General features: G+C 43.3%; 1 protein-coding gene across 1 annotated transcript; it reads left to right on the forward strand.

Annotated features, from left to right (window-relative positions):
• The first annotated feature begins 2,561 nt into the window (after positions 1-2,561).
• On the forward strand, positions 2,562-17,300 carry LOC122750389 (group IID secretory phospholipase A2-like). The gene is made up of 5 exons (XM_043997111.1): positions 2,562-2,582; positions 7,278-7,431; positions 14,223-14,370; positions 15,204-15,310; positions 17,158-17,300. Exons 2-5 carry the CDS (start codon positions 7,392-7,394, stop codon positions 17,298-17,300), a joined length of 438 nt encoding a protein of 145 aa, XP_043853046.1. The 5' UTR covers positions 2,562-2,582; positions 7,278-7,391.
• Positions 17,301-18,832: the final 1,532 nt, after the last annotated feature.

An 18,832-nucleotide genomic window follows, 5' to 3' on the forward strand; every position in this document is an offset into this window, starting at 1 on the left:
GGGAGATAAGGGGAGGGGGGAAGAAGGGAAGGAGGGGAGGGCAGATTTGGGGAGAGAGCAGTAAAAAGCAAAACACTTTCAAGGAAGATGAAGATATTCTGCATTACTGCACAAGTATGACATATTGAATTGCTTGATCTCATAGGGAGGGAGGGAGGAAGAAAACTTTAGAACACAGAATTAGCTCAGGGACCTTGATCTCATCGGAGAGGGCTCATGGAATTCATACCCAGTTGGAAAGAGTAATCTATTTAACCCTGCAGGAAAGTAGGAGGAGAGAAGGATAAGGAAGGAAGGGTGAAAAAAGGGAGTGCAGAGTGGGGGAGAGGATAGTCAGAAGTAAAACACTTTTGAGGATGAATAGGTAAAAAGAAGATAGAAAAAATGTCATGAGAAGGGAGCGGGATGGAGGGAAATAGTAATGATGATTGATTATAATGGCAAAACATATGGTACCTACTTTGCTGGGCTTTTATGAAGAAAATTCTTTGTCAAGCTTAAGGTATTATATACAGGTTATGATGAACAGGATACTATCAGAAAAACCTGGAAAGACCTACATGAACTGAAGCAGAGTGAAATGTATTGTATACAAAATAACAGCAATAGTGGGGGATTATCTGCTGGGAAGCATGTGGTTATTTTCAGCAAGGCAATGATCCAATATAACCCTGAAGGACTTATGAAGATTGCAGTCCATCTGCAGAGAAAGAACTGATAGTATCTGAAAACAGATGGAAACACATTTAAAAAAATTTTTTTTCTTTTCTTCTTTGAAAATTCCTTAATCTGAAGTTTGGGGGTTTTTTGACTGTTTTCTCTCACAACTAACTAAAATGGAATTTTTCCATGACTACTCATATATAACTTATTTTGAATTGCTTGAGTTCTTGTGGGTGGGGGGTGGAAATGGAGTGAGGAAGAGAAGTTGGAACACAAAGTTTTTTAAAAATTGATGTTAAAATTTGTTTTTACATATATTTTGGAAAATAGAATTCTATTCAAAGCAAAAAAAAAAAAAAGAAGTAATTCATATACACCAAAATACTTATGACAGCACTTTCCCTAGTAACAAAGAACTTTAAACAAAGTAAATTCCTGTGGATTGGATGGATGACTAAATTGTGATATAAGAATGCAATGAAATGTTTCTATACCATACAAAATAAAGACTATGCAGAATTGAGAGAAGGCTGGCAAGATATACAACCTGACACAAAAATAAAATAAGAACTGGGAAATCAACATATAAAGTGTTTCCAACAACATCAATGTAAAAAAAAAACCACCACATTAAATTGAAATTGATAACAAACAAGCTTGGCCTTGAAAAGAACTGAGTCAGGACGCCTCCCTCCACCCATCGCAAAGGTGTGGGACCATGGGTGTGGAATATTGCAAAAACTGTCAGGCACAATTGATATTTTGATTGGATTTGCTGACTTTTTCCCCCTTTTTCATCCTCCTTACAAATCATGGTTCGCTGGGTAAGGGAGGTAAAGGGATATATTTAGGAATGATGGCAATATAAAAAACAAGATACCAATAAAAAGGAGATTTACAAAATTACATAAAACAATTTAATGAAAGGGACGGACTAAACAATCTCTCTCCAGATCTGACATCCTGTATTCCAGAGTCCTTTCTGTCTCTGATCTTCCACCTTACAATATCCTTTCCAGCTCTGATATTTTTTGTGCTAAGGTGCCCCTGCCAACTCTGACATTGTATTTTAAGGCCCCCACCCAACTCTGACATTATATATTCTAAGGGCCCTCCCAGCTCTAATATTCTGTGTCATAAATATTCTAAGGACCCTCCTGGTTCTGACATCCTGTGTTCTAAGGGCTTTTCCAGCTCTGACTTTCCATATTCCTTTTTTTTTCTCTCTCACTATTTTTTTTAAATTTTATCTTATTTATTTATTTATTTTTCAGTGCAATGAGGATTAAATGACTTGCCCAGGGTCACACAACTGGTAAGTATCAAGTGTCTGAGGTTGAATTTGAACTCAGGTCCTCCTGAATCCAGGGCTTTATCCACTACACCACCTAGCTGCCCCAACATTCCATGTTCTAAGAGCACTCCCAGCTCTGACATCCTGTGTTCTAAGGTCCCTCCCAGCTCTAGCATTCTCCATTCTAAAATGCCACCATCTCTAATATTCTGTGTTCTAAACCCCCCTCTCCAACCCCACTCTCATCCTAGCTCACATTCTTGTTCTTTCCTTCTATTACCAAGATTCTCTGATGCCAGCATTTTGATCCTAGGGCCAGCCTGGGCCTTGGACCAATTCTGTTTCTGCACCCAGCACAGCCACTTTTGGAGGAACCTGGAAATTCCCTCATCCTACTTATTTCTGGAATATAGCTACTCTTGCTCATTAAAAAGCCTTCCAGAGAAAGGGGAAAAAGCAGGCTTCCTTGGCTGCCAAGGGCCCTGGGTGGGATCAAGTGGCTGGGACTGTGAGAAGGATGGAGCAGTGACTATAAAAGGAGCTGGCCACCAACTGTTTGCAGAGTTTGCAGAGCTGTGGGCCACCTGCCTCCAGTCCCACCATCTGAAGAAGGAGCACAGGGAAGGTGAGAACACTCTATTCTCAGGCCTGCTCAACACGGGGGGGGGGGGGGGGGGGGAGGAGGGGGAAGCATCATTCCCAGGTTTATTCTGTTTCCCTCACAGCAGCCCTCGTGATGGGAGAGCCCCTATTAGGCTTTGGTAGTGCCGTGGGCACAATGGTGTCATCGGAGGCTGCTCCTCCTTTCCAGAGACGAGAGTGAGTGGGATATGGGCTAGGAGAGGGGCTGAGAGCCTTGTATCTGCTCAGAGGGAGCTCAGGGTTCAATTCAACTGGTATTTCTCAGGGATTTGCCACATGCCAGGTGTTGTGCTAGACTTGGAGAGGGATATGGAGCTGAGAATGGATGAGTTCTTCCCTTAAGAAGCTCACATTCTACTAAGGGAATAATACAACATATAGGCACATAGGTAAACATCAGGTACCTTGAAGAGAGGGAGAGAGAACACCCAGGACATCGGGGAATGTTTTAGTTGAGAAACAGCAGCCTTGGAGGAAGCTAGAGATGAGACTCTAAGATGAGTTCCTAACCTTAGGTGCAAGAACTTGGTGTTTTTCTTTTATTTTCTTGTTTTCATTTCTGTTTGGGGGGTTTTGTTTTTGGAGGCAATTGGGGTTAAGTGACTTGCCCAAGGTCACACTAAGAACTTTTTAAAAAGACTTTTGCTAACTATATTTCCATTCGATTGGCTTTCCTTGTAATACCATGTATTTTATTTGTTTGCATTTAAAAGCTGGATTCTGAGGAGTCCCCAGGCTTCACCAGACTGCTAAGGGGATCCAGCCCCACCTCCTCCAAATGTTATAAATACAAGTTTACTTAGATACAGGGAAAGAGAGCGTGTACCACAGGCAGAAGAAATGGCTTGAACACACCCCCTGAGGCAGGAAATGCAAGGCCTTGTTCCAGGCATAGCTGCTACAGCTAAATCCTGATTAGAGCAAGTAAGGAAGGCATTGAAGTGGTCACATATATTTGAATTCTTCAAAGTTATAATTTTTAAAAATACAGTCATTGGTACCAACCCAATGGAAAGATGCCGTGTAGATTTGAATCAGTAGATCGCTTCAGGGGGATTGACTATTCACACCAATCCAGGCTTATAGTCCACTGTGACTGGAACACAGGCTGATATTAGTGGCAAGAAGGCTGTTGCTGCTGGAGTCAGGACCTGGGTTCTAATCCTGCCTCTGAAGCTTTCTATCTCTTTCATCTTAAGCAACTCACCTAACTTCATTTGGAAAATGAGGAGATTGGGCTAAATGTCCTCTGAGGTCCAGCTATAGAAGTCTATTATTATCTTGTGAATATTTAACCTCCCTGAGCCTGGTTTTCTATAAAATGAAGGGTCTGGGCTAAGTGGTCTCTCAGGCACCCTGTAGGCTAACGTTCTGTGTTCTAAAGTGCCTTCTAGTCCTAGAACTGTGGTTCTATGAATTTAGAGACCATAAAGGCCACTAGAAAGATAGGCAACAGCTAGTGGTGAAGGACCATAACCAGCAGACTGAGCAATTTATATCTTATCTCAAAAGTCTGGTGGATGCCTGGGGAATAGCACCGTCGGAATTCTACCTTTGGGCCTCTGAACAGCATTCTTTATCTCTCCCTACTCCCAAGTTCTGGATCCTTTGAAAACCTCTTCCTTTCCCCCTTTCCTGCATTTCTCTAGCCCTTCAGTCCCTAATCCTTTGATCTCTCATTTCCCCAGTCCTTTAGCATAGCATCCTAGTCCCAGTTCTCCATTCATTCAAGACAGCCCCAGTATCAGGCCACTAGGTGGCGCAGTGGATAAAGCACCAGCCCTGGATTCAGGAGTACCTGAGTTCAAATCTGACCTCAGACACTAAACACTTACTAGCTGTGTGACCCTGGGCAAGTCACTTAACCCCCATTGCCCTGCCAAAAAAAAAAAAAAAAAAAAGACAGCCCCAGGATCTCCAAACATTCGATTGCTCAGTCTCCAATCCCCTAGCTCAGCAGCTCTCCAGCAAGCCACACCACCCCCTTCCACTTCCCCCTCCATTCAGTCATCGATCATAGGATTTTAGAATTGGAGGGTACTTAGAGATTATCTCTGCCAATGCCTTCAAAGGATCATAGGTTTAGGGCCTGAAGGGACTATAGAGGCCATCTCATCTAATCCTCTCACTTTACAAATAAGTCAACTGGGGGCAGCTAGGTGGCGCAGTGGATAAAGCACTGGCCCTGGATTCAGGAGGACCTGAGTTCAAATGCGACCTCAGACACTTACTTAACCCTCATTGCCCCAAATAAGTCGACTGAGGCCAAGAGAAGTTAAGTGACTTGCCTAAAATCACATAGGCTATTCCTCTGGTAGCTCATTGGGCCTCGGAGGGCAGGGGAGCAAAAACACCCAAGTCAGACCTCACTGCTTTACCCTACTTCTTCAACCGACAAGGAAACTGAAATCCAGGTCAGTGAAGGGACCTGCGTAAGGTCACACAGTAAGTAGAAGTGCATGAATTGACATCCAGGTTCTCTGACTAAAAAGTCCGATCTTATGTCTACTATGACACATGGGCCCCCAGGCTTCTAACACCCTCAGTATGATATAGGAGAAAATCTGGGTTTGAATTCCACAAGCCCAGATCAGGCTGTGTGACCCTAGGCAGAGCCTTTCCCCCTCGGCCTCAGTTTCCTCATCTATAAAGTAGGGGTGATAATAATAGCATCTGCCCCATAGGGATGAGGGGTGGCTGCAAAGTGCTCTACGAGCTTTAAAGCACAAATAAAAACATTTGATATGATCATTACTGAACTTCTGGACCGCTAAATTGGGACACATACATACTTATGACAGACAGTGGGGTTTTGGTTTTTGGTCTTGTTTTGTTTTTGATAGTTTGTGAAAAGTACGTTTTCTTTTCTTGAAGTTAGAGCTATCCTGGAAAATTCAATAAGGCTCCTGTAGCTCTACCCCCAGCATCTATGAAGCCTTGAAGAAGCTTGGCTAGGTCACAGGTAGAAGGAGAAGAAAAGCAACAACAAGTAATTATATAGAGCTTTAAAGCTTACGAAGTACTTTATGGATATTAGCTCATTTGATCCTCACCATAACCCTGGGAGGCAGGTGTTACTATCATTGCCATTTTACAGATAGTCGATAGTCAAAAAACATTATTAAACACCTACTATGTGCCAGGTGTTGTGCTAAGTACTGGGGATGGGATGGAAAGGAAGGAAGGAAGGAAGTGTCATGGGGAAAATGGGGTAGGGGGTTTGGGTAGGGGTAGGGGTTTGGGGTCCTTAGGAATTCCTCTTTAAAGAATGACACCCTCTTGCACACAAAAGCAGTTAGAATAAGATAGCGATTTATTTAGAGGAAGGGGAAGGGAAACCAAGAGAGAAATCGTTGGACTTCTCATTGGGAGAAAGGCATGGCACAGAGCAGGCTCTGAGATACCAATCTCCTTGAGCAGGAGACAGGTAGATCCTTTTATAGAGGACTGATGGGGGTGATCATCTGACTATGGAAAGTTTCCTTGATGAGGGAGGACCCTCCCCCACTGGTGGTGGCTGGAGGAGTTGGGCAAGGGGTGGCTGCAGATCTCTCAAGCCATCTCTCTCCTCAGGACACAAAGGAAGCAGCCACACCTAATCTTATCTCCCCAGGGTTGAGGGAGACTAGAATGAAGGGTGGGGGTCCCAGAGCTAGCTCAGTCTGATCTGGTTCCACTTATCTCTCTAGGCGTCTGTCCTCTGGTTTAATTTCTCAAGGAGGTTCTTTGATGTGCCCCAGAGAACTTCTGGGGTGCTCTGGGCCCATAACAGAAGGAAGGAAGGAAGGAAGGAAGGAAGGAAGGAAGGAAGGAAGGAAGGAAGGAAGGAAGGAAGGAAGGGAGGGAGGGAGGGAGGGAGGGAGGGAGGGAGGGAGGGAGGGAGGAAGGAAGGAAGGAAGGAAGGAAGGAAGGAAGGAAGGAAGGAAGGAAGGAAGGAAGGAAGGAAGGAAGGAAGGAAGGAAGGAAGGAAGGAAGGAAGGAAGGAGGGAAGGAGGGAAGGAGGGAGGAAGGAAGGAAGGGTCCCTGCCCTCAAGGAGCTAATAATCTGATGAGGGAAGAAGATACAAAAAAGAAAGTTGAAAACTGGGGAGAGGGGAGAGGAAAGGGAGAGTCACAGACTGGGGAGGAGGTGTGAGGTAGAAGTCAGAGATGTCCCAGAGTAAAGCAGTTAGATGAGAAATGAGTTCTGAGCTAAGCTCCATTATTATTATTATTATTATTATTTTTCATTTTGGGCAGGGCAATGAGGGTTAAGTGACTTGGCCAGGGTCACACAGCTAGTTAAGTGTCAAGTGTCTGAGGCTGGATTTTTTTTTTTTTAGTGAGGCAATTGGGGTTGAGTGACTTGCCCAGGGTCACACAGCTAGTAAGTGTAAAGTCTCTGAGGCCAGATTTGAATTCAGGTACTCCTGACTCCAGGGCTGGTGCTCTATCCACTGTGCCACCTTGCTGCCCCTGAGGCTGGATTTGAACTCAGGTCCTCCTGAATCCAAGGCCAGTGCTTTATCCACTGTGCCACCTAGGTGCCCCTAAGCTCCCTTTTTAAATGAAGGCTGAAGAAGTTGAGTTAGGTATCGATTAAGTGATTTGCCCAAGGTTATACAACTAGTAGGGAAGCCTCTGCCTTCCAATCTGGGCCAAATCTCATAGCCTGGCTTTCTTTCTTGGCTTTTTCCAGCCCCCATCAGGATAAGATCAAGAGACAACTGAACCAAGCATTCATACTGCTCAACCCAGAGACCATCCAGCTTGGAGACAGCCCAGATTGGCCATACCAAGACTGTCTTGGACCATGCAGCTGGTACTGCTGTGGGTTGTGCTCATTACTTCAGGTGAGTAAGGTCTATTGGAAAGATCTGGTGCTAAGAACTGGTAGCTGTTTCAGTCCCTTCCCATCTCCCACAACTCCCATCCAGGAATATTATCCCAAGAGGAAAGGAGCAGCCAGAGCTACTACTCCCATGAATTCAGAATGGAAGCCACCATTACTTAATGTATTTCACCTTTGCCACATCTCTTGAATAAACCCCTTTCTCTCCTCTGACACTGACACTACTATCTCCTTCTTGGGGGTAGTGGGTTCGGGGTGGGGTTTGACTTGTTCAAGTCTCTCCCCACTCCAATCCATCTTCCATTCAGCAAAATGATTTTCCTAAAATGTAAGTCGAAGCATATATCCCGTGGCCCCCCGCCCTCTAATCAATAAACCCCATTGGCTCCCTATCACCTCCAGGATCAACTAGAAAATCCCTTGGCATTCCAAGTCCTTCATCCTCTAGCCCCCTCCAACCTTTCTAGTATTCTTATGTTTTACTCCCCAGCATTCACTCTTTTTTTATATATATAAATGTCTTTTTTTGTTTTTGTTTTTGTGGGGCAATGAGGGCTAAGTGACTTGCCTAGGGTCACACAGCTAGTAGCAGCATTCACTCTTTAATCCAGTGACACTGGTCCACTGGCTGTCCCACAAACAAGATATTCCATCTCTTGGCTCTTGGCTCCTACCATTTTCTCTGGCTGCCCCTCCCCCCCCATTCCTGGAATGTTTTCCCTCCTCAACTCTGCCTCTCTGCCTCCTGACTTTCCTAGTTTCCTTTAACTCCCAACTAAAATCCCAGGAAGCCTCTTTCAACCCCTTTTAATCCTGTATATAACCTGTCTGCTTATATTTGTTTGTTGCCTCGCCCCCCCCCCCATTAGATTTCAGTACCTTGAGGACAGGGACTGTCCTTTGCCTCTTTTTTTATCCATACTGCATAGCAAGGTGCTCCACAGTACAAGGCACTTAATAAATGTTTATTGACTAACATTAGTTCAAAGCAAAAACAAAACCTTAATTCACTAGCATAGCAAAATTAGGGTCAAAAACACCCCCACCACACAAATGGGAGTCCCTTCCATCCCAGATTACCATACCATCAGTAAGGGAGGGGACAAATGCAGGGAATATGTGTGACCAGGGCTCACTTGTGAAGGGAACCCATGTGGCCTGGGCACACATTTGACTGGGGGAGACTTACACCTCCAACGTTACGGAGCCACCAGCAGTGATGTCTCTTCCTCCCTTTGTCTGTGAACAGCCATCACTATTCCAGACACCAGTAGCTTCTACCCAGAGCTGGGCTGGGGAGGCTGAGCAGCCCAGGGATGCGGCTCTCACGCTGCTGAATCTTGGGGAGTTACTCTGGCTAAAGCTAAGGGAGAACTATTTACACACCCTAGCAGTTATTCCTGTTTTTCCTTTAGACCTTATTTCCATTACTTAATCAGCCTTTAAAGTCCAATTCAAATGCTGTTCTTATGCAAGAAGAGGCCTTCCCTTATCACCCAAGTTCTGAAAGATCTTCCTTTCTCTAGTGGCTCAAGGAAGGTGGGGGGGGGGGTCTTTAAAGCAATTAATTATCACATGATGATGTATAGCATGATCATTTCTGTAGCTTTCCTATCCCTCTACTAGACTGTAAGCTTCATGAGGCCAGCTCAGGTCCTAGCTAAACTTGGTGGCTCTCCTAGAATTCAGTCTAGTGTGGGGTTTTTGTTGTTTTCGCATAGCAGGCGCTTAGTAAAGGTTTTGCTAAGTTGAATTGATGTTTGTTAAGCCATAGCTACCTAGTGTTAAGGGCTAAAATTCTAGCTAAACTGTCTAAAATATCTAATGAGTGGTCGCCAATAAATTATAAGCTTTAGCAAGAGTTAGACTTTTAAGCATTTATTAAGGAGAATAAGAATTTGGTAAAGAGAGAGAGAAAGGCCTAGATTCCTATCTATTAAAGGGAGAGCGCATTTCTAGCTCCCTTCTCCGCCAGAGTCCAGAGGAAAGAAGAGCGAGCCTGAGCGCCAGTCTCTTCCTTCCTCCTCCCACTAGTCCGCGTCACTTCCTGAAGCCTGGTCTTGCCCTCAAAGACCTTTGCTTCATGGGCAGAACTCTTCTACAGTAAGTATCCAGCAGGTGGCGTCATTCCAATCGTTACAGTCCCCCCTGTTGTTCCTCAAGAAACAAAATGTTTCCTTGACGGAACAGTAAAAACAATATAATAACTATTGCTAACTAATAATATGTGAACAACAATATAGAAAAGGAAGAGAGGAAAGTTTTGTCCAGAGGGGCGATTTTTTTTTTTTTTGGTCCTCATGAACCGACGCTTTGACATTGGTCTTGCAAAGGGAGGGCCTCTGCAGAGAATACATGTTACAGATGGTGTATATTATAACAGAAAGAGAAAAAAAAACAACAAAAACAAATCAAAACTGTTCATTTAAAGTCTCTGAAAGTCTTTTCTCAGATGTCCTCTAGGTGTAGTCGTGGAATGGAAGTCTTTTCAGGGGTTGAGGTATGGATGCTGGTAATCAGCCAGGAAATTTCCTACAAAATTGAGCTTAACACAACTTTAAAATAGCTTTGTCAATAATCAAATCAAACAATGAAAGTTCTCAAAAACATGTCTAAGGGAATTCAGAATCTTAGTTGTTACACATGAAACATATAATAAAACAAAAATTGAACCATTCTTTAAAATTATAATATTACTATAGTCCCCCCCTTATGGAGGGTAATTGAGAAGATAATTGCTGCGATATTAATTATTAAAAATAATTTTTTTATCTTTGTTTCATCACTTTTTGCATCATCTGCCTAATTATCCTCATGCCATTATGAGAAATTAAAAAATCTAATATAATTGGTAACAGGTGTCAAGGCCAAATTCAACACTGTATTTATCATGACACCTGAGAATACAGTATGCCAGGCTTAAAATAGGTGGATGGAATATATGTCCAAGCCACCGAACATATTGGAAGAAACTGAGTCAGACTTAATCAGATGCATGGGATTGAGATGTCCATGGCATCAGGCATATAGGAGGGAGCATAGAAGCCAGGTGTAGAAGTGAGATGGGTGGGATGAATACTTCCAGCCATCTGTACAATATTGTGGGGAAAAATAAAATAAATATTAAACCAAGAGAATCCAACCTCAACATTTGTCAAAAGCCGTTCCCTCGGCCATACCTTAACTTCGTGCATGTCTCCCCTCATGTAACAGTTCAATGTCTGCTCTTTGCATGTATTCCTCTTGTGATTGGATGGCATCTTGGCCAACTGGCATCTGATAACTCAGAATAAAGGCAATTAATGTCTTAAATGATAAATTCCCATAATCCAAGTCTCATATGGATTTAAAAATTGAGGATAATAAATGATTGCAAAAAATGTGAATACATCTTGACTCAGAATATAATATATAATTATGCAACAATTTCAAATAATACCTTTTTTTTACTTAGCATACAATTACTTTTTTGAAAAATCTGAACATATTTAAATACAAGTTAAAGCACAACACAATCTCAAAGACAACTTTTACAAATGTTCCCCTCTTTTTTTTTTTTTTTTGGAATATGCTTATCAAAAATAATACTTCTAGAATCAATTTACACTTGCCTTGGCAACCAATTTGCCAAGGAAATGCTTTAAAGAGTTTGATCAAATAATCAGTTGAGAAAAAATAGCAAAAACAAATAACTCAGAATATGGGAGCACAATACTCCTAGAATTAACATTGTATTATGAAATCAAAACCATGTTTCAAAATTAGATAGATGAATGAATAGAAGAAAATACACATGGAACAATAAAATACAGTGAAATTCAAACTAAGGAAATCTAAATGAATATGAACTTAATATCAATAAGAGTATTATAAAATATAAACTTGATCACATGACTATAAAAAGCTTTTACAAATATTCTCCTTGTTTTAGAAACTAAGTATAAGACACAATCTCAAAAGCATGAAAATCTCTATGAAAATAAACCCATACCATTAATTTCAAAATGTATATGTAATAGCATAGAAATCCTATGTAACCTCTGAACTGACATTAATACTCTGAGTGAATTCAGAACACTTTTGATTCCGGTATCTAAAATCCCCAATACTCATATCAATACCTTGCTGCTTACTTCTACATTTCTGTAAAATATATACCCTTCCATGGCAAAAGAAGCAGAGTCTTGAACTATGTTGATTGTCATTCTTATTCAGCTTAAGTTTTTCTTCTTTAACCCCTCTATATTGTCTGTCAGTCTTTTCACCATACAAATGCTTTATAAGATTACTAATGAAAGACAAAAGCAGGTTAGCAAAATTATGAACAAAACGAGTATATCTGGAATTTAAAGAGTTTTCTAAGATTGTCTCAAAAGCACAGCCAGGCTGGGAAAGGGCTGAGCCTGAAGCTGCAAATGTAGTTAGAGAAAGTTGAGCATGTGCATCAGATCTCTGGACTTCCCAGGCAGGGGAAGCTATGGGCTTGGCCATAGGAGGAGTAGAGGGTGGGGTCTGGGGAGGAGGGGAGGGACCAGAGCAATGTGAATCCGACTTGATTTTGAACTCAGGCCTGGATTCCTCTTCCCCCACTTTGCCTCCAGGTGCTAGGGGATTAAAAGCTTCTAGAGGGTGGGTCATTGCCTCCAGGCATGCAAAATTAAAGCAACAATTACTGTTAGAACTGGGAAAAGCTGTGGGAATCTCTTCAGGTTTTTCTGAAAAAGCATGCTTGGGAGAGGGAGAGATATTTCCTTGTGTGAGTAAGTTGCTGGCTCTTTTAACAAAAATAAAAAGAAAAATAGAAAATCCACAAAAACAAAGCATTAACATGATCTTATCTCCCATTTGTCTGGTTAAACAGACTAAAATCAAAAATGGGGTAATTAGGGAGTTTAAAAGGTCCATTCGAAAAAATTTAAAGGGAAAACACAGCCAGTGCGCCAGTACTTAGCAGTTTAAAGGGTAGGAGAAATTTCTTACCCAACCGGAAGATCAGAAGTGAGGTTCAGCTTTCCTCTTCGTGGTCAGCCATCTGTTAAGGGCTAAAATTCTAGCTAAACTGTCTAAAATATCTAATGAGTGGTCGCCAATAAATTATAAGCTTTAGCAAGAGTTAGACTTTTAAGCATTTATTAAGGAGAATAAGAATTTGGTAAAGAGAGAGAGAAAGGCCTAGATTCCTATCTATTAAAGGGAGAGCGCATTTCTAGCTCCCTTCTCCGCCAGAGTCCAGAGGAAAGAAGAGCGAGCCTGAGCGCCAGTCTCTTCCTTCCTCCTCCCACTAGTCCGCGTCACTTCCTGAAGCCTGGTCTTGCCCTCAAAGACCTTTGCTTCATGGGCAGAACTCTTCTACAGTAAGTATCCAGCAGGTGGCGTCATTCCAATTGTTACACTAGCATCCTTGTTTCATTTTAGGACACGGACAGGGACTGGGCCTGTAATTTTACTGGTATATGGGATTCCCAGGTACCACCCTTCCCTGCCCCGCGGTAGCTTTGAACAATGAGAGATTCAGTGACTTGCCTGGCATCACACGGCCAGAAAGTGTCAGAGGGGGGACTTGAACTCAAGTCTTCCTAGCTTCAAGGTTAGCTACTGCCCCGCATTGCTACTCATTCTCTCACTTTGTTGCTGATGTTCAGTTGTTTCAATCATGTCCAATTCCTCATGACCCCATTTGGGGTTTTCTTGGCAGAGATACAGGAGTGATTTGCCATTTCCTTCTCCAGCTCATTTTACAGATGAGGAAACTGAGGCAAACAGAGTTAAATGACTTGCCCAGGGTCACGCAGCTAGTAAGTGTCTGAGGTCAAATTTGAACTCAAGCCCTTTATCCACTGTGCCACCTGGCTGCCCCAGCAGCTCATTTTAGCTTTTAATAACATTTTGGTCATTTATATAGTCCTATAACACCACACCCATCTGGTAGCATCTAGTACCATCCAACCCGTATCTGAATGAGAAACACAACATTTCTACCCACCTCCTGACAGAGTGGTAATGGCCTCCAGATGCAGAAGGAGACATAAGCAGCTAAGTAGTATAATGGACTTCAAATCAGGAAGACCCAAATTCAAATCCAGCTCAGACACAATAGCCACGTGACCCTGGGCAACTCACTTAACCTTTGTCTGCCTCAGTTTCTTCATTTGTAAATGTGTAAATGGGGATAATAATAGCACCTCCCTCCCAGGGTGATTGTAAGGAGCAAATGAGATGACATAAGTAGATCACTAAAGGGATATATAAGTGCCGGCTATGATAACATTTTTAGAAATGGCCAATACAGCCATTTGTTTTGCATAGCTATTCCTGTATGTTGCAAGGATTTTGTTTTTTCTTTTTCTTTTTTTTTTCTTCCAGTAAGGTGGAGGGAGGCAGAGAAAATATATTTAACTTATTTATAATTTAACTTAACTGAAAAAAATAATTAACAAACCCCCCACACACATGATCTGGCTCATTTCCAACTTGTGGCTATCTGTTGTCTGCTTGAAGATCCCTAGTGAGGAGACAAGCTTAACTTTCCAAGACAGCTCATTCTCATTTTGGCTAGCTGGAACAATCAGGAAGTGTTTCCTAACATCAAGCCTACCTTTACTCTTTCCTACTTTCACAGCTCCTGGTTCTGCCTTTTGGGACCAAACAGCATGAGCCTAGTTCCTTTTCCTCCTGATGGCCCTTTAAATATCTAAAAACATCTGGCGTGCCACATGCCTCTCCCACCTTTCTCATCCCCAAGTTAAATGTTTTCCATTCCCATGATGGATTCTTATAATACTTCTCTTTCAGGAGGTATGGCCCCAAGCCAGGGGAGTCTGTTGCAGCTGAAAAAAATGATTAAACAGGCAACAGGAAAAAATCTTTTATTCAGCTATCTGAACTACGGATGCCACTGTGGGCTAGGGAGCAGAGGTCAACCCAAAGATGCGACTGATTGGTAACTTCCCCTTTTTTACCGGACTTTCTTCTCTGGCTTTACCCATCTTATCTTGGAGTCATCTTGGGAGTAGAATTTCTAAAGGTCCCCAGGCTCCTGGAGTCCTTAACCAGCCTAATTGAACTTTAATTCAGGGGGGTTTATGGCAAAAGAATTCAGACAGTCAGTAAGCATTTATTAAGCACCCATTATATGTCAGGCACTGTGCTAAGCAGCTAGGGATACAAAGGCAAAAGACACTCCCTTGTCTTCAAGGAGCTCACAGTCTAATGGGAATTCATTACCTTCTGGACTTCCTGCTCATGACAAGACTTTCCACACCTAACTAGTAACCCAGATAAGGTCTGTGACGCAGGCCCAAAGAGGAGACAGTGCCTACATGGGACCTTCTCTTCTGAGCTTATATCTAGGAACAAAAGGCTGATATCCAATGGCCAAAAGCCTATAATCTGAGCTGATCATGGGACTGTTTCCCACCTTCCTGACCTCACGTTGTGAGATTTTGGGAAGGGGGGGAGGTGGGGCAATGAGGGTTAAATGACTTGCCCAGGGTCACACAGCTAGTAAGTGTCATGTGTCTGAGTTTGGATTTGAACTGTGATATTCTGTGATATCAAAGCATAGGGAAAGGCATTAGTTGCATATAGGTACATAAATTTCCTTTTCCCCATGGGAAATCTAAATCCAATTCTCTTACTAGAGATAGGGGATTGATCACTAAGGTGTCCCTTCTCTCTCCCAAAGTGCAGTGGGCAGTTGCAAGGGTAAGAATTGAAGGAAAGCTAGAGAAAGCCGACGGGCTGTCTGATCTCCCATCCTCTCTTCCTGTCCAGGTGCTGCAAGATGCATGACTGCTGCTATAAAAGGCTAATAAAACAGAAATGTCATGTCCTTGTGGACGGGTACAACTACAACTATAGCGACGGAGAATTCCAATGCTGTAAGTTTGGGGGCCAAGGCCTCCCAGAGGGATTAGATACCACATCAAGGACCTAACCTTCATCTGGACCCTGACTAACTGTGTAGTTACAGACTGATAGGGTTTACAGCTGGAAGGAAACTTTGGAAGAACATGTAATCTAACCCTTTCATTTGGTAGGGGAAGAAATAGACCTGGAGAGGGCTTGGAATGCTGGCTCTGTCACACTAGGTAAACCACTTCCTCTCTGTGAGCCTCACTTTCCCCATACGTAAAATGAGGAAGTTGAACTAAAAATGGCCTCCAGGGTCACTTAAAGGTCTAAAGCCTCATTGTTTAAGTTAGTAAATGTCATTCCTAGGCTCCAGAAGTAGCATTTCCCTGGTAGTGATGGGGAGAGGCTAAGCAGCCATGCTTTTCACTGCCTACCTTGGGAAAGCCAGATTAGACAATTTTCCTGTAGTTAAAGTGCCCCCACCATCTTGGATAGGGTCATGATTCCTCCCAAGCCTACCCTAGACATCTCCAAGATCACAGTAATAATAATGATAGTCATATGCCCTTTAAGAATTACAAGATAGGGGCAGCTAGGTGGCGCAGTGAGCACCAGCTCTGGAGTCAGGAGGACCTGAGTTCAAATCCAGCCTCAGACACTTAATACTAGCTGTGTGACCTTAGGCAAGTCACTTAACCCCAATTGCCTCACCAAAAAAATAAATAAATGAAAAAGAACAGAAAATTAAAAAAAGAATTACAAGATACGTTGCAGACTATCTCATTTCAGCCTGGAAGATAGTTGCTACTACAGTTGTTACTGATGGGGAGATTAAGATTCAAAGATCAGTGACTTACCCATGATAACCCATCTAATAAGTATTAGGGATGGAATTTGAACCAGGTCTTTCTGACTTCAGGTCTGGTACTATATTCATTATACCACTTAGCCAGCACATAGTTTTTAAAGTTTGAAAGGACTACAGAACTGATCTAGTAGGACCTCATTTTACAAATTAGTAAACTGAGGCCCAGGGAATTTGAATGATTTGCCTGGAGTCATACAACCCTCTGTCTAAAACTTGAGCCTAAGATACCTCATTCCTAAGTGGTAATATTTCCCCAAATGTGCCACTAGGGGGTGCCATAGCACATAGAATTCCCAGCCTGAAGTCAGGAAGATTTGAGTTCAAATCTGGCCTCAGACACTTATTATTAGCTCGTCTGACCCTGGGCAGGTCACTTCACCCCATTTGCCTCAGTTTCCTTATCTATAAAATGAGCTGGAGAAGGAAATAGCAAACCACTCCTGTATCTTTGCCAGGAAAATCCCAAAATGAGGTTATGAAGAGTTGGACACGACTGAAACAACTCAACAACATTTTCCCAAAATATGAAAATAGAGCTTGATTTGGGGGACCACAGAAATCCCAGACATTTGACTTTTCTTGACTATCACAGGTGGTGGTGAATTCACTACCTTAACAGACAGGTCATTCCATTCCTGGATAACTCTTTTTTTTTTTTGGTGAGGCAATTGGGGTTAAGTGACTTGCCCAAGGTCACACAGTAAGTCTTAAGTGTCTGAGGCCAGATTTGAACTCAGGTACTCCTGACTCCAGGGCCGGTGCTCTATCCACTGCGCCACCTAGCTGCCCCCTTGGATAACTCTTAGAAGCCCACGACGGTGTCCCCAGGGAGAATCCAACCAATGGGAGCAGCATTCATTGAGGCAGCAGGTCCCAGGGCCAGGAATAGAAAGCATCAATCTCTTTGGTATTGCTATTGGGTGTTCAGGCTGATGGGGAGGTGGAAAATAACAGAATGCAAGCAGAGCCTATCCCAAGTCTCCCTTGTCTTTGGCTCCCTATCAGGTGGGGCGAGCCAGTGTGAGAAGGAGCTTTGCCAGTGTGACAAGGAATTGGCCCTCTGCCTGCGGCGAAACCTCGACAGCTACCAGAACATCTACCGTTTCTTTTTGAAGGCTCTCTGTCAGGATCAGAACCCAAAATGCTAGGTGGAGGCTTTCCTGCAAGGCTGCTGAAAAGAGAGCCCAGGATGGGGTTCTCACTCTGCTGGGAAGCCTTTTTAATTTTAATTTTTATTATTATTTTTTTTTTTTAGTGAGGCAATTGGGGTTAAGTGACTTGCCCAGGGTCACACAGCTAGTAAGTGTTATGTGTCTGAGGCCGGATTTTAACTCAGGTCCTCCTGACTCCAGGGCCGGTGCTCTATCCACTGCACCACCTAGCTGCCCCTGGGAAGCCTTTTTTAAAAAGAGCCTACACTCTGGTTCTGAGGAGTCACTGATCAAAACAGACTCGAGTATTTGCAATAAATTCTTTAAGCTTCACAGTGCTTTGGGTCCTTCTAGCTATAAGGGCCCTCCCAGCTCTGACATCCTCTGTTCTAAGCCCACCCCCCCTACCACCACCAGATCTGACCTTCTGTGTTCTAAGGGCCCTCCCACCTCTGATATTCTGTGTTCTAAGGGCCCTCCCAGCTCTGACATCCTCTGTTCTAAGCCCACCCCCTACCACCAGCAGATCTGACCTTCTGTGTTCTAAGGGCCCTCCCACTTCTGATATTCTGTGTTCTAAGGGCCCTCCCAGCTCTGACATCCTCTGTTCTAAGCCCACCCCCTACCACCACCAGATCTGACCTTCTGTGTTCTAAGGGCCCTCCCACTTCTGATATTCTGTGTTCTAAGGGCCCTCCCAGCTCTGACATCCTCTGTTCTAAGCCCACCCCCTACCACCACCAGATCTGACCTTCTGCGTTCTAAGGGCTCTCCCAGCTTTGATATTCTGAGACATTCTGCATACAAAAGGTGCTTCAAGTACTGATTTTCTACAATCAATGACGGTTCTGAGTACTATTAGCCTCCCTAGAATAAGTTCGTGGCCACCCAAGGTCACTTCCCTGGGAGGACAATAATTGGTTAGACATAGAAGTCCCCCTCTGTTTATTGAACCACTAGATGCATAGATTTATGGTCACATCTTACACGGAGACCTGTGGTGCCTTAGTACTGGACTCCACAAGCAGCCTCTTCCTTCTGTTCCCTAGCTGCAGATGATGGAGAAGGGGCAAACAGACACGCTCCTCGCTGCCTGCCTTGGGGGAGTCAGGCTAGACAACTTTGCCCCCACCATCTTCCACAGGGGCATGATTCCTCCTTGTAATAATGATAGCTAGTCAATTGTCAATAAACATTTACTAAGTGCCTGCGCTACTAGCCAAGCACTATACCAAGTATAGCAGGGACGAAAACACACACACACACACCCCCCAAAAAAAGGATACTCCCTGCCCTCAAGGAGCTTGTAATCTAATGGGAAATATAACACAAAAAAAGGAAGATGGAAAGGAGGAGGGGGCAGAGGAGATGAGTTTCCTGAGGAAGGAAGGCATGTTGGAGAGGTGCAGAGAATTCCAGAAGCAGGGGAGCTGATAGGAAATGGGGATGGAGACTCTTTTAATGCTGGAAGATAACTAAGTTACCGTGGGGGGGTGGGTAGCGGCACAGTGATAGGTGGTAGGGGTCCT

The sequence above is a fragment of the Dromiciops gliroides genome, chromosome 3 (genome assembly GCF_019393635.1).
Source record: "Dromiciops gliroides isolate mDroGli1 chromosome 3, mDroGli1.pri, whole genome shotgun sequence".
In the NCBI taxonomy this organism is placed as follows: Eukaryota; Metazoa; Chordata; class Mammalia; order Microbiotheria; family Microbiotheriidae; genus Dromiciops; species Dromiciops gliroides.

Bases quoted from the DNA above. Each gene is read 5' to 3' on its own strand.
- LOC122750389 (XM_043997111.1), top strand. From the start codon at position 7,392: ATGCAGCTGGTACTGCTGTGGGTTGTGCTCATTACTTCAG. The intron at 14,371-15,203 runs GTAACTTCCCCT...CTTCCTGTCCAG, and splicing joins CCCAAAGATGCGACTGATTG to GTGCTGCAAGATGCATGACT. The intron at 15,311-17,157 runs GTAAGTTTGGGG...GCTCCCTATCAG, and splicing joins CGACGGAGAATTCCAATGCT to GTGGGGCGAGCCAGTGTGAG.